The sequence below is a fragment of the Mustela putorius genome, unplaced genomic scaffold (assembly GCF_011764305.1).
Source record: "Mustela putorius furo isolate JIRA1106 unplaced genomic scaffold, ASM1176430v1.1 tig00000450_pilon_pilon_pilon, whole genome shotgun sequence".
NCBI classification, from domain to species: Eukaryota; Metazoa; Chordata; class Mammalia; order Carnivora; family Mustelidae; genus Mustela; species Mustela putorius.
In genome coordinates, this window is record NW_025421385.1 from 26118768 (window position 1) to 26138554 (window position 19787).

At 44.6% G+C, this 19787-nt stretch overlaps 1 protein-coding gene across 3 annotated transcripts in view; it reads left to right on the top strand.

Annotated features, from left to right (window-relative positions):
- LOC101674902 (prolyl endopeptidase) overlaps positions 1 to 19787 on the top strand; it is a 113688-nt gene that overhangs the window by 60922 nt on the left and 32979 nt on the right. For all 3 annotated transcript variants that reach the window (XM_045080258.1, XM_004753430.3, XM_004753431.3), the window contains 3 exons: positions 2058 to 2249; positions 6028 to 6225; positions 11821 to 11924. In XM_045080258.1, coding sequence (XP_044936193.1) covers positions 2058 to 2249; positions 6028 to 6225; positions 11821 to 11924 — 494 coding nt within the window. The remainder of the gene's footprint in view (positions 1 to 2057; positions 2250 to 6027; positions 6226 to 11820; positions 11925 to 19787) is intronic.

Sequence of the window (19787 nt, forward strand, 5' to 3'; positions counted from 1 at the left end):
ATTAACATTAAAAAGTTCAGTTATTAGGTTGAGGAAATTAGACACAGCTGAAGAGAAAATTAATGAATTAGAATATGAATGTAAGGAAATTACCTGGAATGTAGCCCACCAAGAAGTGGAAAGCATGAGTGGTGAAGAGACCTGGAAAAGAAAATCTTTTCAGAAATGATAACATAATTGGGATCATTTTGCAGAGGACAACCGGCCCAAAATGTTACCATGAAAATCACATAGCTGTTTAAATATCAAAGTAGACTTTAAAGTGAAAAGCATTGCTAAAGGGACTCCTGGGTGGCTTAGTGGGTTAACCTTCTGCCTTCAGCTCGGGTTGTAATTTCAGGGTCCTAGGATCAAGTTCTGTGTTGGGCTCTCTGCTCGACAGGGGGCCTGCTTCCCCCCTCTCTTTAGAATGATGTTGTCAAATTCCCTAAAATTCTCAATTGAATTTTGATTGGAATTATGTTAAAGTTATAGATTTCCTTTGGGATTATTTGCACCTTTGAAATACTGAGTCTTCCCATCTAGAAATAATAGTATGTGTTTCCAATTATTCAGGGTATTTTTGTTGTTGCTTTTAGGATGCCTTAGGGAAGTTTTAGAGCCTTCTTCATATAGATTCCACATTTCATGTTAAGTGCATTCTTTTTTTTTTTTTTTTTTTTTTTTTTTTAGATTTTATTTATTTATTTGAAAGAGAATGAGAGAGCATGACAGGGGGAGGGTGAGAGGGAGAAGCAGACTCCCTGCTGAGCAGGGAGCCCAATGTGGGACTAGGTCCTGGGACTCCAAAATCATAACCTGAGCCGAAGGCAGTCACTTAACCAACTGAGCCACCCAGGTGCCCTGCCTTCCTAAGTATTAATTTTGCTTCTGCTCTAAGAGAGGGCCGTCCTCATCCCATGTTTTCTAACTGCTTATTGCTGGCATATAAGAAAGCTATAGCTTTTGTTTAACTGCTTATTATTTTAATTCTAGTCATTTGTTTTAACATAATATTTATTGAGTTTTTGTTGTGGGTAGGTATTAGTAGTCACTTTATAATATTTTTTGAATAAACTTCCTCCTAGTTTACAATTGAGGAAAATGAAGCTTAGGGGAGGATAAAGAGATTACTCAAGGTCACACCATTAAATAGTTGAGCTGTGGTTTTAATTCAGCTATGTCTCCAAAAAAAAAAAAAAACAAAAAACAAACTTCTCTTTCTACCATCAGAGTATATTTTTCTTGTTAAATTTAATTCAACAAAAAATATCATATAAGATATTATGCTATGGAGATGAATGAGATAATGTAAAATAGCCTTGAGAGACTAAAGGAATATAAACAAACTATCCAAATTAGCAGTTTCACTGAGAAATTTAAGGTAGGAGATTAGTTAGAGAGTAGCTAAGATCTGGCATTGCCTTTCAGTAGTTTAGAAATCATAGAGCTCATTTGTTTATAAAACTTTTGTAAAGTATTCTGAACATCTGTGTCGGTCACATTGTGAAATAGATGTCTTCCTGGTGGTTTTTTTTTTAATTTATATTTTTTATTTTATAAGTGGCATTTAGTGTAAAATCAACCCTGTTTGTGTGTGTGTATGTGTGTGTTAGTGATATCACCTGTGAGTGTGTATGTGTGTGTCTTGTGTGTATCTGTGTGTGTGCACGTGTTTGAAATCATCCCGGGGAGAGCCACCGCCAGAAGACCCAGAGGGGACTGATGAAGATGTGGCATGGTGTGGTGGCAGTTGAGGTAGAAGGTAGTGTTCCAACAGGAGACACACTCAGGTAGAGGAGGATTTCCTAGATTACATGAGGCAGGATGCTTAGAGGAGAGGGCCTTCAGTCTCCTTCATTGCCAGGGTTTTCAGGAAAAAAATTTTCTTCACATTTTTAAAAACCTTAAAATTCACCTGTACTTGTCCTTGCTGTCTTCAAGCCTTAGATCTTCCAAATACTGTGTCTGCTCTGTGTTCCATGGACAGACTTTTCTGTCCTCCCTAACATACACATAAATAAACCACACTGTTTTTGGCACAGGAGAGGTGACAGGGATCTTTGGTTTCTCACCAGGAATCCTGAAGTGGGTAAAACTGATCGACAACTTTGAAGGAGAATATGACTATGTGACCAATGAGGGGACGGTGTTCACATTCAAGACAAATCGCCATTCGCCTAACTATCGCCTAATCAACATCGACTTCACAGATCCTGAGGAGTCGAAGTGGAAAGTGCTTGTTCCTGAGCACGAGAAGGATGTCTTAGGTAAGATCCCATGCTACTGGAACACTGTGTGCTTTTGTTTTTAGTGAGAAGGCCAAAAACTGGTACAGCTCTCATTCTCTGGAGACTGGTTACAAGGTAAAGAGCCTTCAGCCTTCAGTCATCGAGAGCGAAGTGTCTGAACAGCATCTGTGTGGTTAGTACAATGTCACGCAGGGTCTTCAGAAAATTGTGGAGTATGAATCCAGGCTTCCAGCGGTAGTGTATTGTTTTAATATCAGTTGCCTCTCTGTAGTAAACCATTTAGATCAGAATCCTTAGCTTTTAGGCTTTTGAATAACCTTTGGCTGTTTGTATTATACCTGTTGTAGATTTCGGAGTGGATCTACAGTCCTCTCATTGGAAAAGAAGAGACTGTTGTCAGATGTCACTGAAACTTCCTATGTGCACAGAGCTACATTAACCTCTTGAGAACCTCCCTTTAGCAATTGTTTCAGAGTGCCATTTCATTTTCTTTGTGATTTTCCAAAATACCATTTCCAAAAATGATATGCTGCTTTATAAATTATTCATAGCCTGAAAGCTAATTTGATGAGACTAAGACCCACGAAGTTTGCTACCATTTTTTATACAAAAGGAGAGTCTGGTACCTTCAAGCCAAGGAAGACTTTATTTGGAAGATGTGAACTTGTGCTGATGGATTGAATAGGGTAAAATCTAGGGCCATCCCAAATTGTGAAGGTATAAGTACAAAATGAGGAAAACAGTTCCTTCTGAGATCTGCAGAGTGGCCCTGTCTGATAAAGCAGTTCTTTCTGTGACTTTCAGTGAGTTAAAGCACAAGTACTAGAATCAGACAGGTCCAGGTTCACATCCGAGAAAAGTAGGGGATTCTTAACCCCCTTAGCTCAAGGCAGTATGCCCTGTGCTTGACACATTAAACCTGGCCTTGCATAGGGGTAGAAGGGAAAGGACAGGCAACGGACTGTCTCAGGGAGGGCTTCCTGCTGGCCCTTGTTTCTGCAGTTCTCTTGGTCCTGGAAGAAGCACTACTGTGGGTGTTTGCTTGAGATTCTCCTCAGCCCTTGGGCACCTGAGTGCACTCCACCCCTTTCTTCTCTACTGAGGTCTCCACGTCCTTCTGGGAAGTTCTTTAGGACAGGACCCAAGACAAACCCCATGCCTGCTCTTTCCTGCAAAACCGACATCTGGAACTCTGAGGCAGCAGTGTATCCCAGGCCCTTCCTCTGGCTTCTAGATGTTCTCATAAGCTGGGCTCCTCACTTGGGCGGGGGGGAGGGAGGGTGGGGCAGAACATGACAGGGGCTCTCTTCAAGGACATTTCTCCACCTGTCTCCTCAGAATCTTCATTCACTGCCTGACCCTCATTTATATTTGGATGAGGGATCCATGAGCCAAGGAACACGGTTTTAGCCATTTCCTTTAACATCTTCGTATGAGGAATCTGGTTTGTAGTGACTTCAGTAGCCTGATGGCTTCAAGCCAAACCGAGACAGAATATCCCCCCCAAGGGTGGCAAGATCCAGCATTCAGTGAGTGCTTCCTAAGTGCCACATGAATTTTGCCCCTTCGTATTTGGTGGGTCCAGGTGAGCCTTTAGTGGCGTAAGTCTTCATGTAGGTGGCCTGGGTGTTATTCAGGAGCAAGTCAGGTTGCACCAGTGATCCTTATATAGGGAGCTGTCAGAGATAGAAACATCCCCCCAAAAATGTGAGTTTTCTGCCTTTAAAGTCCTGAGGAAGTGGTTCTGCTTTTGTCTTAAGGTGACATTCTCTTTCACTAGATTGAATGAGATGCAAATCGATGCTTGGAGATTTGGGGGGACGTGATATATCTTTATAATCTTCCTTCTCTAAGGTTATAAGTTCTTTAGAAAGTGGAAACCTTCAATATTCACCAGAACTCATCAATTCAGAGAGAAGCGCTGTTGCATTTGCTATATATCATTAGCACAGAATGCCCTGTGGAGAGTAAGAACCAGAGATGAGTCATAAAGTGCAGCCATAAAGTCAGAGCTTTTATTAATGACAGTCGACACATCACCTTGTCTTTTCCTTATTCAGTCTGTCTGTTTTATAATTCTGACATGGTCATAGTTAACACAGAGTGATTATTCTTTGACAGAAATAATTTACTTCAGTTTTTCCCCTGTACTTTATTTAAAACATTAAGGCCACCTGAAATATATTGTTTGATGGAGGCACTTTAAACAAATTGCATTGGACAATGAGCAAATTACTTTTAGATATGAGTTCTTCTGTCCTCACTTGGCGGAAAAGCTTGCTGTGGTAATCCAGACAACCCAGCACCACGGAGGCCCCGGGTGATCTTCAGGAGTTCCCTCTGGCCAATGTCTTGTTCATATTGATAATTAATAATCTTATAAGCATGAACTGCTAGTTTCTTTTGGGTTGTAAGAATAGGTGTCGGGACCCTCCCCCCACCACACCCCACAGCATGAAAGGCTTGTTTTTTCCACGAGTTGGAGCTACATTTCCTGTCACCCTGTCCTTCCATGTACTATAGCGTCTCTCCCTCCAGGGGGAGGGGGGCTGTCCTTACCTCAGGCCGATCCCACGCACACCAGAACAGGTAGTGCTCGGGGCCTGCCCTTCCGCTTTCTCCTCTCCCCATGAGCCCCCTCACCTCCTGTCCTGGCTCTGTCACTGGCAGCACCATTCCTGGCCTTGTCGCAATCCCGGGAGTTGAGGAGGACTCAACTGCCTTCCTGTCCATATGCCCACAGTTACCACGTCCTGATGATTCTTTTGGGAAGTGGAGTTTTTTTTTTTTTTTTTCTTCCCTCTCTAGACTTTGTTCCAGCTTGATGTGGTGTGACTGGCTAACGGTGGCCGTCGTGTTCTTCCTCGTCTCCCCTCCCTCCTTCCGTAGACCACCCCCCACCTCGCTGTGCTGCATCCTTCATTGCTGTCATCTTCGTTCCTGTCACCCTTCAGTGCAAACAGTACCTCCCCCGTAACGGCTCAGTGCGCACTAACCTCCCCTGTCCAGCTCACCAGACCCCTGCACGCCCCACCTCCTCCTCCCGCCCACCACTGAGCACCTTTTTGTCTTCTTCGAAATGGAGGTCTCTGGAGGTCTCGCGTGTTCTCTTTACCAGTCTCCCTCCCTCCCTGCTGGTCGTTCGTATTCCTTTTCTCTCTCCATTCGCAGCTCTGGCTGTCCTTCCTTGAGGTGCCTGTCCTCCCCCCACCTCGTCCCCCAGAGAGCTGTGCTGTCTCTGATACCACGCTAGGCACCCGTCCCCTCGCACCCCTGCACTCAAGGTGCAGTTCAGCGCTTGCTTAAGGGCTCTTGTGTGTTTTGGGTCCCCAACCAGCCTATCACTTACTTCTGCTTGCATGTTATTACTTGTATTTTTATATGATTGTATCTTAAGGGCAGAAGTGACATCATCTGCCTGCCTGTTTCTCCAGGACTTTGCAGGGTATCTGGCACATACCTGGGGTGCAATATATTTTTGTTGGAAAAATAGCCCTGACAGACATGGTTCTACCTCCTATACCATGATACTGGGCCCAAAATAAGTAGGCAGGATTATTTGTATCACAAAAAATTCTGCAGAATATTTTGTTTCCTCTGGACATGACAGTAATAATTTATTAAAGGAATATGCTGGAACTAGATGAATGATTACATCCACTTACAAAATCACTATGCAAGTCTCATTGCTGCATAGCACAATGGAGAGTTAAAGAGGTGTTGTTCAGTGAAGTAAAGTCTGCCTTTCACTACTTTTCAAAGCCATGTTAGCTTTTATCTGTCCTTACCTTTTCAGAATGGGTCGCTTGTGTGAGGTCTAACTTTTTGGTGTTGTGCTACCTTCATGACGTGAGGAACGTTCTGCAGCTTCACGACCTGGCCACTGGTGCTCTCCTCAAGACCTTCCCCCTGGAAGTCGGCAGCATTGTGGGGTACAGCGGTCAGAAGAAGGACACCGAAATCTTTTATCAGTTTACTTCCTTTTTATCTCCAGGTGAGAGTCTTTTCACCAGTGTTACTCAGCTGAAAAATCAGACGTAATGTTTAAGTTTCTTTTGGGAAATTGAAATGGAATGCTGTGTTATTGAAAATCCCATACGCTGTAGTATAGCCAGAATTACATAATGCGAATAAAACAGTAAAACAGATGCTTAGAACACAGGGAAATGTGAAAGCCTAAAACGGCACACTCATTCATCTTATATCCTGAGTATCCTTCTGGGTACAGGACCAACTGGTGTTCTAGGGTGATTTAAAAAATTAGTGTGAACACGTAGAACCTGAGATTCAGCCTTTGGTCTGTACAGATCAAGATACACACAGTGCAGAGTAACTAAAAGCATAAAAGAAAAATCTCTGGTCTCATCTGACATGAAAAACCTGTTTTCTAAAACAGACTGAGAATAATTTGTGCTGTTGTTAAACTGAATTAAAATATAATTCTAAAAGTGTAGTCTTACATCATATAGAGAAAATATGTTCCTTGTTTCAAGGGAAAAGAAAAAAGCCATGCTTAGAAGTTACGATACTGTGTTCCATGGTATGGGTTAATTTTGTCCAAAGCAAACAGTTCTCTCTGTAATTTTTTTTCAGTTGATCACATTCATTTTGTTGCTTTGGTTTTTCCTGCTTCTCCACTTGGCTGCCCGGATTTTGTTGTCACCAGAGCCACACACATACCCTGATCTGTCCCAGGAGTCTGGCTCCATCGGCAGCTTGATGTTGACCTAGCAGACCCTATCTTAAGAGCAGTCTGGCTGAAAACATTTCTGCACTTCCCTCGTTTGTTTTTCAAGCTCCTGCATAGCCCTTTTGTCCTGACTGGCTTTGTGGCAATCACTGGTCCCAGCACAGTCTGGGGGACTGTAGGGGAGAGAGCAAGACAGGTGCTGAAGCGGCTCTTTCATCATGGGATTCAGCCAGGTGACGGCAATGCCTCATCTACTTTGTGTGTGTGTGTGTGTGTGTGTGAGAGAGAGAGAGAGAGAGAGAGAGTCACAGAGCAGCTAATCGTGAGGAGTCTTAATGGCATGACAGCTTGCTGTCAGGGCTACTGAAACCAAGAGAGTGATGTTCTTCTGTAAGTAGGTCTGATGGTAGATCCAGAATGCCGGCCAGCTCTACTTTCCCCTGTGCCTTTCAGAGGACCCAGAGGGTCTGGAGAAAGTGCCCACAGCCCTGTAGAAACCATGCCCTGCACCAGGAGTTGGAAACTGACAGGTCAAGAATCCCATGTCGGACGGTCCTATGCCATGTCCCTTTTGCCCTGGGGCACAGTGGCAGCCAGTGCACCAGAACCGAAAAAAATCCATTTCTTTCAGATTATCGTTCTGAACCCACTGCTGTTTGGGTTCACCATTTATTTCCCTAATTTATACTGGGTTCCAGAGTTTTTACTTTGAAAATTCCATAGCTTAAACAGTTTAAATGGATGAAGGGCAGTGAGGAGAACAGGATAGGGGTGACTCCCCTATTCTTAACAAAAGCCAGTGTCCCTAAGGGCCTATAAACCTCCTGCAAGGACTCTCTGTGACTCAGGAACAAGCTCCTCATTACCTGGGCAAGAAAGGGCTCACTGACCTACTGTAAAGGGACAGTTCCATGCCAAGCAGTGAAACACTATCCGTGACTATTACTGCTGTGAAGTTTGAAAAGTTGCAAAGTACTGCCAGGCAGTTTCTAAACAAGCTCTAATTTGTTGTCGTAATGCTTTGTTCTTCCCTTTTGTCTTGTCTTACTCATTTTGCCTCAGTCTTTCTCTTTTCTCCCTTTAATGCAGTTTTTTAGATCTAAAACCAGAGAACAGGTCTTCTAGACTCAGGTCTGCTGGTCCAAAGTAAAAATAGCCATCAGAGCATGATGATCTCTCAAAAGCAAGAAACTGTCAGTGAGTATATATATACATCTAGGCACATCCATACCAGAAGCTCTCTCTCCCTGGTCTCTGAAGGTTAGCTGTCTACTACTGCAGTAAACAACAGATACCAAATACTAAGTGAAGCCTCGGGGCCAACAATAACTTCAGCTCCAGCTGTTAGGACGTGTGCATCTGGCCAGTGGGGGCCAGGTGACCCTGTTTCCCATGGAGGCACACAGTGAAGACTGCATCTTGAACCCAGGCTATTTAGACTTTTGTACCTTAGATTGAACTTGGGTGACCACGAGCAGCCAGGGCAATTTGGAACATGATGCACTTACTCCCTGTGGCCCAAACCACTTATTGGTTGATCTGATTAATTCTGTATTCATGGAACCCCAAAGGGTTGTCTAAGGTTAGCTCCAGACAGACTCACACCTTGTAATAATCCAGTATAGCAAGTCCCAGGTGCATGGCTCTGGGAAACAGGGATGAGCAAAGAAGTCTTTGCCAGACTGTTTGGGAAAGGCACAAAATAAAAAAATGTAAGACTTAATTTTTTAGAACAGTTTTAGGTTCACAGCAAAATCGAGGAGAAGGTACCAGAGATTTCCAGTATACCCCTATCCCCGCATCACAGCCTCCCCCACCAGAGTGGACAGTTGGTACATTGCTGAAACTACAATGACACATCGTAATCCCCCAGAGTCCCTCGTTTACATTATGGTTGACCCTTGCTGTTGCACATTCTGTGGGTTTGGACAAATCTGTAATGACATGTATCCCTCATTATCGCATCCTATGGGATATCTTCACTGCCCTAAAAACCCTCCATGCTCCCTCCGTTTACCTCTCTGCTCCCCCCAACCCCTGGCGACCACTGATCTGTTTACTGTTTCCACGGTTTTGACTTTTTGCAGAATATCTTCTGGTTGGTATCATATGGTATTGGCTTCTTTCACTTAGAACTAGGCATTTAAGTTTCCTCCATAGCTTTTCAAGGGCTCAATGGCTTATTTCTTTTAACCCTGAATAATATCCCATTGTCTGGATGTACCGAGGTTTATTTACACATTCATCTTCTGAAGGACATCTTGGAAGCTTCCCAGTTTTAGCAGTTACGAATAAAGCAGCTATAAATATCCGTGTGCAGATTTTTGTGTGGACATAACTTTTCAACTCCTTTGTGTAAATACCAAGGAGGGCAAACATTTTTAAGACTTGTTTTAGTTTCCACTTAGGTTTTTTTCTTTTAATAACATTAAAAGCCACCCAGGTGGGTCTGTCTGGATCATCTTTTAGGAAAAAGTTCTTTTGCCTTCTCTGTACCTACCCTGTTTTCAAGTCCTCTGATTTTTCTTTCACAGTCTCTCACAGAGTATCTCCTTTCCTCTTAATTCCCACTCCCATTTTTTTTACCTCCTTACATTTATTTTGGATTATTGGGACTGTATGAGCCGATCATCCCTGCCTTCTTCCTGTTACTAATAGGGCTTTGTTAAACCTCTCTTTTCATCAGGAGACCCGACTCCTCAAGTCCAGACACCTCCTCTGGCCTTAAGGGACTTCCATTACCCAGCTCTGTCTTCACCCCTTAAACGTGGAAATTAATTTCCTAGAGATCACCTGACCAGTCCTCTCTAGTCTATGGTTCTAAGGTGTCTTCTCCAAACCCACCTCCCTTGGACTTAGCAAGCCAAATCAGACAGGACACAAGCATCATTAGATAATAGGGTTTCACATTATGTGAATGTGTGATGGGCTCGTCCAGGCTAACCCAGACGGATCTGTAAAGAGAAAGTATTGATCAAATGTATTTATTAAGCCTTGTCCGTTCAGGTTTAACCCAGCCTCCTCCACGGTGCCACTTTGGTGCAAAACAGAAGGGCAGAAGTCGGGTTCTTGGCACCCTTTCCCTGCATAGTAGCCAGAGCCTTTTGCCTACTTACTTCATTCTGCTGTTAGAGGGTGTGACGTCTTAGTTCTTCCGGATGAACAGGCATTTAGAGTACATTTCCAATTCATGGTCTTTCACAGAGGAATTTGTCTTCTAGTACTTTGGTGGCTTGTGTAAGGTCATTGACGGAGCATCTGTCACAGGTGGGGGTGATGGCTGCCTGGGCCCGTATCATTCACTGGGGTGCGGGCTGCTGTGGTCCAAGGTGAGTCAGAGGCTCAAATGGTACCTGCTTGGTTTGCAGTCTTTTTTGTTAGTTGTTTGGTGGTACAGCTAGGTTTTCTTCTTCGCTTTTTTTTTTCTTCTTTTTTTAAGATTCATATGTTTGTGTGTTTTGAGGAAGGGGGCAAGTACATACTGATCTAGAAACTTTTCAGAAATTAACATATCTCTGAAAATAGCCTCACCCTCATGATTACATTCATCTAGACAAGGACACTATTTAGTATTTGGTACATTAGAATGTATGCCTCCCCCCACCCCAAAAATGTATACCCTGAATGTAGTTTGGAACTACTTGCTGTACAAAGACAGATTTCAACAGATATCCAAGTATGACTTAAACTAGGAAAGGCAGTACTTTGGTCATATTACTTATCGTCTATCAATATTGGTCATACTTCCTGTTATAGTACCTTGAAATAATTTGTCTGTAAGCATGAGACTTGCGATGGCATTCATAGAGATCAGCAGTCGTGCTATTAAAGAATGTAAACGTATTGGGGGTGCAGAATGTTGTTTCTCATCGGCTCATGAACCACATGCACAGAGGAGTTGAGAAGAAAGCAAGCCACCCTTATAATATATGATCAATCAATTCGAATGTGCCCTGTGGGAGTACCATTTTAGTTTCTAGTTTTCCAACAAGTATTGGGATCACTGAATTGATTTTTCATATATTTGACAGCATATGCTTAAAGTATTGTGTGGGCGGGTTGTTTCCACACCAGTCACTGTGAATGACTAATTCTGTTTCATAAACCACCCCAGTGTCATTGTTTCCAAATAGTAACATCTCATCTTACTTATTGTTTCTTTGATCAAGTTCTTCCCTGTTAGAGTGTAATAGCATTAAATTCAGGAAATGGAATTTTAATTAGGGATTAAATAAGCTGGCATTCTTGGTGTATATTCATTAATGTGCTGCACACAGTTAATGGGATGATCAGAATTTTAAAAGTAACTCGAAAATGGTACCTGGCCATCTTGAGTCCCTGATTGCTATCCACATGTGTGTCCGCAGACGGGTGGCCATCGGGTACCCATGGCCACCCGTCTGGAGCCCCAGAGTTCCCAGCACAAGACCCTGACTGGCTGTTGACTGTGGGCAAATCGTTTGAGTTTTGCCTCATACTCAACCTCAAAGGTAAAATGGCCTTACATGAAGTTTCCCGTTTTCTTTGACCTGCACTCCTACGCGACCTGGCATAGGCACAACCTGTTAAGTTTCCACCGTGACATTTTTCTGCCTCTTCTCATACTCAACAGAATGCTGTGGAATCTTCTAAAATGCCCTCGCAGGTTACAGGTGTAAGAAGGAAGGCCCGATGTGGTGGCGATGAGCAGGAGGGAACACTGCATGGCATCCCCTGCAGTGGGCCGTTCTCAGCTGTCTTGGTGCGGGGACCCTTACTCGGCAGCAGAGAATATCGCGGTCCCTCGCTAAGGCTCCTCCCATGCTCTTCATGGCATCTGGCTGTGCCGTGTGACCCTCGCCGCCCCACTTCGTATCCAGTGAGTCTGTGAACTAACCCAGGATTTCCACTTCCTTCTAGGTATCATTTATCACTGTGACCTCACCAAAGAGGAACTGGAGCCACGAGTCTTCCGAGAGGTTACGGTGAAAGGGATCGATGCTTCCGATTACCAGACAATCCAGGTATGGAGCGTCTACGAGAGTTAGAAAACCTGACTTCCGCCCGAGCCAGGCTGTCGCCACCCTAGTGTGTCAGGAGCCGTGGAGGGAGCCGCGGAGGGAGCCGCGGAGGGAGCGCGGGTAATACACACAACAGGTGTCTTTGGGGCTCCTGCTCTCCCTGGGTAGGGAGCCGGGCACGGTCCTGCCCTCCTAGAGCTTGCAGCTTCTGCTCCCCCAGCAGCTGCTCTCGATGAGCCGCCAGAGCCCCTGTGGGGGGATCTTCCTGCAGGAGCTGTCGAAGCAACACTGTTTGTCTGCTTGCCTGAGAATTGGCTAGCCCAGGTCTCGTGGTGTCCCAGGTAACAATGCAGATCTGCTCTGCACAAAGTCTTTCCTCAGGCGCTTGGAGTCCGTCTTTTCCATCTGATGGTCCCATGTACTTGTGCCTGGTGCAGACGAGGCACTCCACAAAATACTAGAATGAATGACAACTGATTAATCGTCATGGCACCACAAGTTCCATCTCTGGCCGCCTGTCCTTTCGGGTTATGAAGCTCCGTTTTTGCATTTCCAGCTCCCCAGAGGTACTGAGTCTCCCAGAAACTGAGTCACTTATTGATTGAGGACGTAGCATGTCTGACCCTTTGCAGTGAGAGGTCACCTGTGAGGTACCAGGTATTTTATCAGGCCTCTCCAACCTGGAGGACCAAACCACACAGACCACAGACTGGGAATCCGAACCGAGTGTAGAACAAAGAGTGGATGCTCCCACAGTGTTTCTCTGAAACTCAGCCTGCTGAGTTACCCGTCACCTGTCTAGAAATGGTCTGGATGGTGACCTACATCTATATCATAAGTAAAGTGTTATTTACAGAAACCCATGGTGGGCCAGATCTGGCCCAGGGCTGCAGCCTGTCACCCCTTGTTCTAGGTTTTGGCAGGTTTTGGCAAACCGGCCTCTGGTTTTGTGGGAGAACAGCCACGCCCATCTGTTGACATAGTGCCTGTGGCGGGCTTGGTGCATTGATAGGGTGAGTGCAACAGGGCCTATATGGCCCACTTAGTTTTTGGCCCTCTGAGAAAAAGCTGACTGATCCCTGATCTATATTAAAAAGTACTTATAGGGGTGCCTGGGTGTCTCAGTGGGTTAAAGCCTCTGCCTTCGGCTCAGGTCATGGTCCCGGGGTTCTGGAATCGAGCCCCACATCGGGCTCTCTGCTCAGTAGGGAGCTTGCTTCCCCCTCTCTCTCTGTGCCTGCCTCTCTGCCTACTTGTGATCTCTGTCTGCCAAAGAAATAAATAAAATCTTTAAAAAAAAAAAAGTACTTATAAAATCCCAATGTTCTCGGTAGATGCACAGGTTCTTTGTCACGAAGCTCTTTCGGGCCTGCAATGTGCATGTGCTCATTGGGTGACATAGGATGAGTCACTTAACCTCTCCAAGTTTTTTTAGAGGTGATCTCTATTTTGCAGGATTCCTCTAGGGTTATATGACATGATGTATATTTTGTGTCTGGCACATAGAATATAATCCATTTTTTCAGTCAGTATTTGAAATAATATAACATACTGTTAGTCTTCTGTATATCTGTTTTGGCTTGCTGCTGCTTTCATTTTCAAGGTGAGCCGTTGCCTGGAGAGAGATCCTGTGGGAGCCAGTAGTCCGTCTGGTACTTACGTGGTTCGCTCATTCACCTAGTCCTGTAGTAGACTTTAAAAATCATTATTAGGCTGTCACTCTTGTCTGTTATCCCTTTTCTCCATGTATTGGAGATCTGTCCCTATCAAATGTCACATGTCACTTTCCCAGGGCCTGTGTCTAGTCTTTGCCTCAGCAACCTCAGGGCCAGGGTATGTGCGTACACACCATCGCCTCCCCCATCAGTAATGCCAGGGCTGCCCGAGCAGTATCTGCAGACTGTCCCTTTTCTGCCCTCAAGGGTCCCGTATTGGCTGCCCTAGAATTGGACAGTCACCCAAGAGAGACCCTGTGTCATCGCCTCATCTTTTTTTTTTTTTTTTAAGATTTTTATTTATTTATTTGACAGACAGAGATCACAAGTAGGCAGATAGGCAGAGAGAGAGAGAGAGTGAGAGAGGAGGAAACAGGCTCCCCGCCGAGCAGAGAGCCCGATGCGGGGCTCGATCCCAGGACCTTGAGATCATGACCCGATCTGAAGGCAGAGGTTTAACCCACTGAGCCACCCAGGCGCCCCTCATCGCCTCATCTTGACTATTCAGCCCCTCAGCTCTATTAGAAAACACATTATTTTCTTCTCCTTTCCAGCTTTCCCCAAATTAGTGCTCAAGTCTGCAGTTATCTTGGGGTTTGAGGAGGGAGGGGCACCTATAATAACACCAGGGAGGCAGCTGCTTACAGGGAGGTTACTCTCCTCACAGGGAGGGAAGGGGAGGGGACAGTTGGAATTGTAGCCGTTCTTGTCCATGCTGGCAATAGTGATATTCTTGATAAATGATTCCCAGAGACACTAGTTACCAGCTAATCTGTACCGTTCTCTTTTATAAATGAAAAGATAACTCATTACACCTGAGCACATGCTCAGCAGAGTAGAACTCTCTCAGCCACGTGGGTAGCCCGACATCTACACATCTAACCAGGGAAGGGACAGGCTTGGGTGACGCCAGTGTGTGCAGTGTCACACAGCTGAGCTCCTCTGCCTGGCTCTCTGCTTCACAGAGAAAACTTCCCTGATGTTGAGCTATTGGACGACAACCTTTTGTTTTTACCATAGCAGGAGGGAAGAAGAAGGGGAGAAAGATGGTAAATATTTAAAAGTAGCTAGACAGAGCACAGGTGCATCCCACATGTCAATGCGCTGCTCCTCATTTCCGGATTTTGACAGCAGAGCTCTGCCTGTGGACAGAGTAGTCATAGAATGCCAACAGCAGAGTTTCTGCCTATTGATTGCACACAGCAGACATCTTGCAGTGAGTTACCAAAACAGAATTCTTTCATCGTTTACGGGTGCCTTGGAAATGCTCTTTGATATCCCAACACCACAACTTCTGTCACTTCAGCTCCGTTGTGCGATGGCTTAGAGTCACGTGTATCAGCAGAACCTTGACGTGAGATGTGAGCGTGACAGATGTCCTCACGTTTTGATTAGGCTCTCAGCGGTGTTGCCAGCGATGACCTAACCATTGTAAAAGCAGGCCTTGGAGAGGGATTAGCGCGTGACTGGAAACCATCCTGATGGTGTGTTATAGCATCCACAGGGCGAGGGAGGAGGTAGATTTTTGTTTTCAGTCACTTTAGGGTAATGTCGCTTTTGATTCCTCTTGACCCTGGTGTTCGTATTCATTCCGTATATGATTTAAAAAGAAGATCCTCTGGGCTGTCTGTGATCCCTTCTTACATTTTGTGAGGCATGTTATTGTTGGGAGCAAATCCTGCAGCATGGATTACGCTGCGTGGTTAGTCAGATGAAATTAATGGTGGTCATGACCACGTAGAGCTACCTGCTGGGACAGCTGGTAAGACAGACCAAGACGAGGAGAAAGAGAAGGTCAGAGAAACACGTGGCTAATTAGGCCATAGAGGGCTATTCTTGTGTGTTGTACATTCCCAAGACCCAGCACATCTTGAATTTGGGTTGGGGGGGGTGGTGGAGGGTATGACATCATATTCTGCTGACAGACATAGAACAAAACTGTATAACCTTTACCTATTCCTAACTGCAGCTGCGGGTAGAAAGTTGATCTTTCTCAAGAATATAATTTTGAAAATCAGATCCTGGAAAATTGTTTCTCTTCCAATCAGGGGTACATATAAAAATTTAGTTTTAGATGGGGTGGAGGGATGGGTGAGGCTGGTGGGGGGTATCATGGAGGGTATTGCATGGAGCCCTGAGTGTGGTACATTAACAATGAATTTTGGAACACTGAAAAAAATAAAATTAAATTGAAAAAAAAAAAGCTGAAACGCTGAGCATTAGAAATTACATCCATAAGACAAGTTTGGTAATAAGTGATTGACCTGAAAAAAATCTGTCTACCTTTATGACCATTAATGTGTTTTAAACAAACATTAAGTAACAGGGACATTTTAGTTAAATTTAGTCCATCAACAGGTATGACCTGACCTTCAATGCCAATGGTACTGTTTGAATACAGAGAGTTTCTAGACATAGGACATTGACCGTGGGAAATTTAAAGTCAGACTGGAGAGTTGAGACATACAGATCTGAAAGGTCAGACACTGCCAGGGTATTCTCAGGTGAGCCCAGGCAGGGTTCAGCCTTCGGTCAGTGCTGCGGTGTTGAAGACACAGGAAGGTGGGCGCTGCCGCTGTCCCTAGTTCCCCATGAGACTCCTGACCAGCTTTACCACCAGCCTCATTTGGAGACTGCCTCTGCCTTTCTGCCTTCTCGTGGCAGGTTGATTAATAATTTCACAGCAAATTCAAGAAGGGAATCCAGCCCTCAGCATCCCGTGCAGTGGGCTGCCTTTTGTCATTTGTGGATGGACCAGTGTTTGCACCACAGTGGAATGTGGTAGAAGGAAGAGCAAAGTGCACCTTTTGGTTTCTCAGTATCTCATTTGTCCAGCCAGGCTGAGGGATTGGCTTTTTTCTTTTTTCATCCCCAAAGGAAAGACAAAATTTATGGACCTGGGGGGAAAAAAAAAAAAAACAGTGAACGGAGTGTACTATGAATAAACTCCCATTAGCGACAGTTTCCACATTTCATAAAAGACAAAAAATTGGGAAGGAAAGTCCAATTTTATGGGTGAAAGCAAACACTATATTATGAAAATAGTAAGAATCATAGGTATTTAACAGATTGAACTGTCTTGATTCCTATTTTCTTATGCTCAGTAGGGACTTTGCTGAGGTTTACCTGCTGTAATGCATACAAAACACCAGGAGCATCCCAAAGGTGTTTGCTGGGTAACTGAAAAGGAATGTTAAATACTTCTTTGGGTTTACCAAGATGCCTTGAGGTAGAGGGAGTGTGGGGATTTTTGTCTTTAATTTAGTGTATGTTTTTCTAGCCTCGGTGCTAGCTGGTGTGTGGTTGCTAGCCTACACAGGCTTTGTTGTCCATAGAACACGTTCTCAGAACATTAATTAGTCTTTTAACGTTTGTTAACTTCTGTGCTGAGCGCATGGGACATCCAGTTCTTGGATTTTGACTCATCCACATCCCCAGTGAGCTGACCATTGAACTGGTGATAAAGCTTCTCCATAGCACTGTGTTCTCATGGTTGCCGGGCAGAAATGTTCAGAAATGCCAGTGAAGAGTGACTGCAGGGAGATTTTCCCAAAGAACTTTTTGAGGGGTCACCGTGCTTCCAAATGACGAGGGAACTGCTTTAAATTGTTGCTGGTGATTTAGTGCTGGAGCACCCCAGTGATCCGAGGCATGATTTTCACCGCGGCGTATTCTCGCATGAACAGACCCCCCCACCCTTCCTTAGCACTCCGTCATGTAGGTGTACTAGACTGAGGGTATAGTTTTTCAGAGGGTACGTGTTTGGGTCTCTTTCCCCTTTTCATATCAGCCATGTTAAAATAATTTGACTGCAAAGGTTGCTGAAGAGTTTTTTGTTGTTTTTTTTTTTTTTTAATAATAGAAAAGTAAGTTATGGGGACCCAAGTCAGTGCCGTCCTCATAGCATGGTAAGTAAATCCTCTTCCTGTTTTAAAAAGGACTTTACTTGCAGCCATCTGCAGACAACCCTCTTTCAGTAAAAAATCACAAGGTGGCTTGAGAACCAAGCAGTCAGTCCCCAAAATGAGAAGCCTGGGGAGGTTTCTTGAGCCTTCTGTGTGAGGCTTTGCTGTGACAACGTGGGTGAAAGCCAGGCTGTGCCGACCTTGCTCTGAGCTTCTCTGAAACTGCACTGAGGAAGCGGAGACGGGGGCCAGGACAACCATAGAACCCACCCTGGTGACTGAGAGCCTGAGGGGGGCGGCCAGCAAGAAGCCCTATTGCTTGGCCCTCCTGCGGGGGACATGGTGAGCCAGCAGCAGGCATGTTTGCTCAATTTATTTTGTGGAGACATTAATGAGTTAACAGGCGTTGATGCTGTTTGAATGGCTCAGATTCACTTCCTGGAAGGCCATCTAGGTTTATTGTTCTTTACTGTATTAGAGGCCCTGAACATCAGAGATCCGGCAACCTGTAAACTCAGTACCGCAGGAGACAGCGGTACTCCTTGGAGGTTTCTTCTTCCTTAGTACACACAAAGTTTGTAATATGTACCTTACAAATTATATTACAGTTGTTAATCTGTACATTAAAATGTATCTGATATCTACAGATAAAACTGAGTTTGCTGTCCTATGGAATAGTCATTTAAATAGATTCAAATTTTGTTTACCTGGTTCTAAGAGTGATGGCTTTCAAGATCCATAAAAAGTTGCAGGTTACTGAGCTTTGATGATATGCAGGTGGGTCAGTTTCAGGTTACTCACTGCTAATAATTAGCTCCAGCTCCTTGCTAGAAAACGATCTTGGAAAAAGAGCGTCCTATTTCCTTATCCTATAGAAAACAGAGTAGCATGCAGCTTCCTTCTTATTAGAACTGAATCAGTGGCGTGGTATCATCTATGAATGGTATGTGGGCAAATGGTAGTTACCTTTTGTCATTTTGATGATTTTTGTTTTTAAAAATGAATCTGAATTTTGGGGCACCTGGGTGGCTCATTTGGTCACGTGCTCTTAGTTTTGGCTCAGGTCACAATCTCAAGGTCTTGGGATTGAGCCCCATGTCAGGATCCACACGCAGCGTGGAGTCTGCTTCTCCCTTTCCCTCTGCCCCTCCTCTCAAATAAAGGGATAAATCCTTAAAAGAATAAAAATGAATCTGAATCTCAAGATATGTGATTCAGATTAGATCCAGCTGTGAGCACCAGGAAACATCAAAACAACCGCGACTTAAAGAAGAGAGACATTTATTTCCGTCTCAGAGAAAAGCTCAGGAGAAACCAGTCCAGGGTGTCTGATGGTACCCTCAGTATCTAAGGTGCGAGGAATCTGCGCTCCAGCTCTCTTGCTGCTTTATCGCACTTGGCTTCTGTTCCCAGCATCTCTTCATGGTCCTTGAACTCTTCTGACCATGCAGCCCTATTATATCTACTTTCTAGCCAACAGGAAGGCAGCAGTAGGGAAGAACAGGGCAGCGGGGGAGGGAAGGTGCATGCCAGCTGTCTTAGAAGCATGTTTGCTTAAAGGTGACATGTATTCTGTCTGCTTTCACCTTCTGGTGAAAAAGTACTCATCTAACCCCATCCAGTGCAATGAGGTTTAGAGATGTCGTTTTAGTTCCAGGAAAAAAATATGTGCAGCTAAAAATTAGGGCCTTTTTTGGGGGAGGCAACAGGGGAATAGATTAGCAATCTGTCACACAAGACAAAACAGGACTTAAGTAGAAATTGTTGGTGTGGATGGGGAAGCTGGGGTGGCCCGGTTGGTGAAGCCTCTGCCTTCCGCTCAAGTCATGATCTCAGGGTCCTGGGACTGAACCTGGTATCAGGCTCCCTTCTCAGCAGGGAGTCTGCTTCTCCTCCTTCTGCCCTGGCCCCTCTACTTGCGTTGTGCTTTCTCTCTCTCATATAAATAAATAAATGAAAATCTAAAAAGGAAATTTTTGGTGTCGACCCTGAGACCAAGGAACCCAAACACCACCTGGTGGCCAGCTGCCTAAACCTCAGGGTCAGGATTAGGAAAACAAAGACTGAAAAGGTGAATATTCAAATGTTGTAATTGCAGACAGCAGAAATCAGGTACTACAAAGAGAGAACACCCTTTAAAGAGGTGCTTCTCCCATGAAGAAAGACCTTCAATATTGCTTCCAGAACATGATCATATGTATTTCCTGAGTTCTGGCCTTGACTTTAGCAGAAGTGTAATGTAAGGC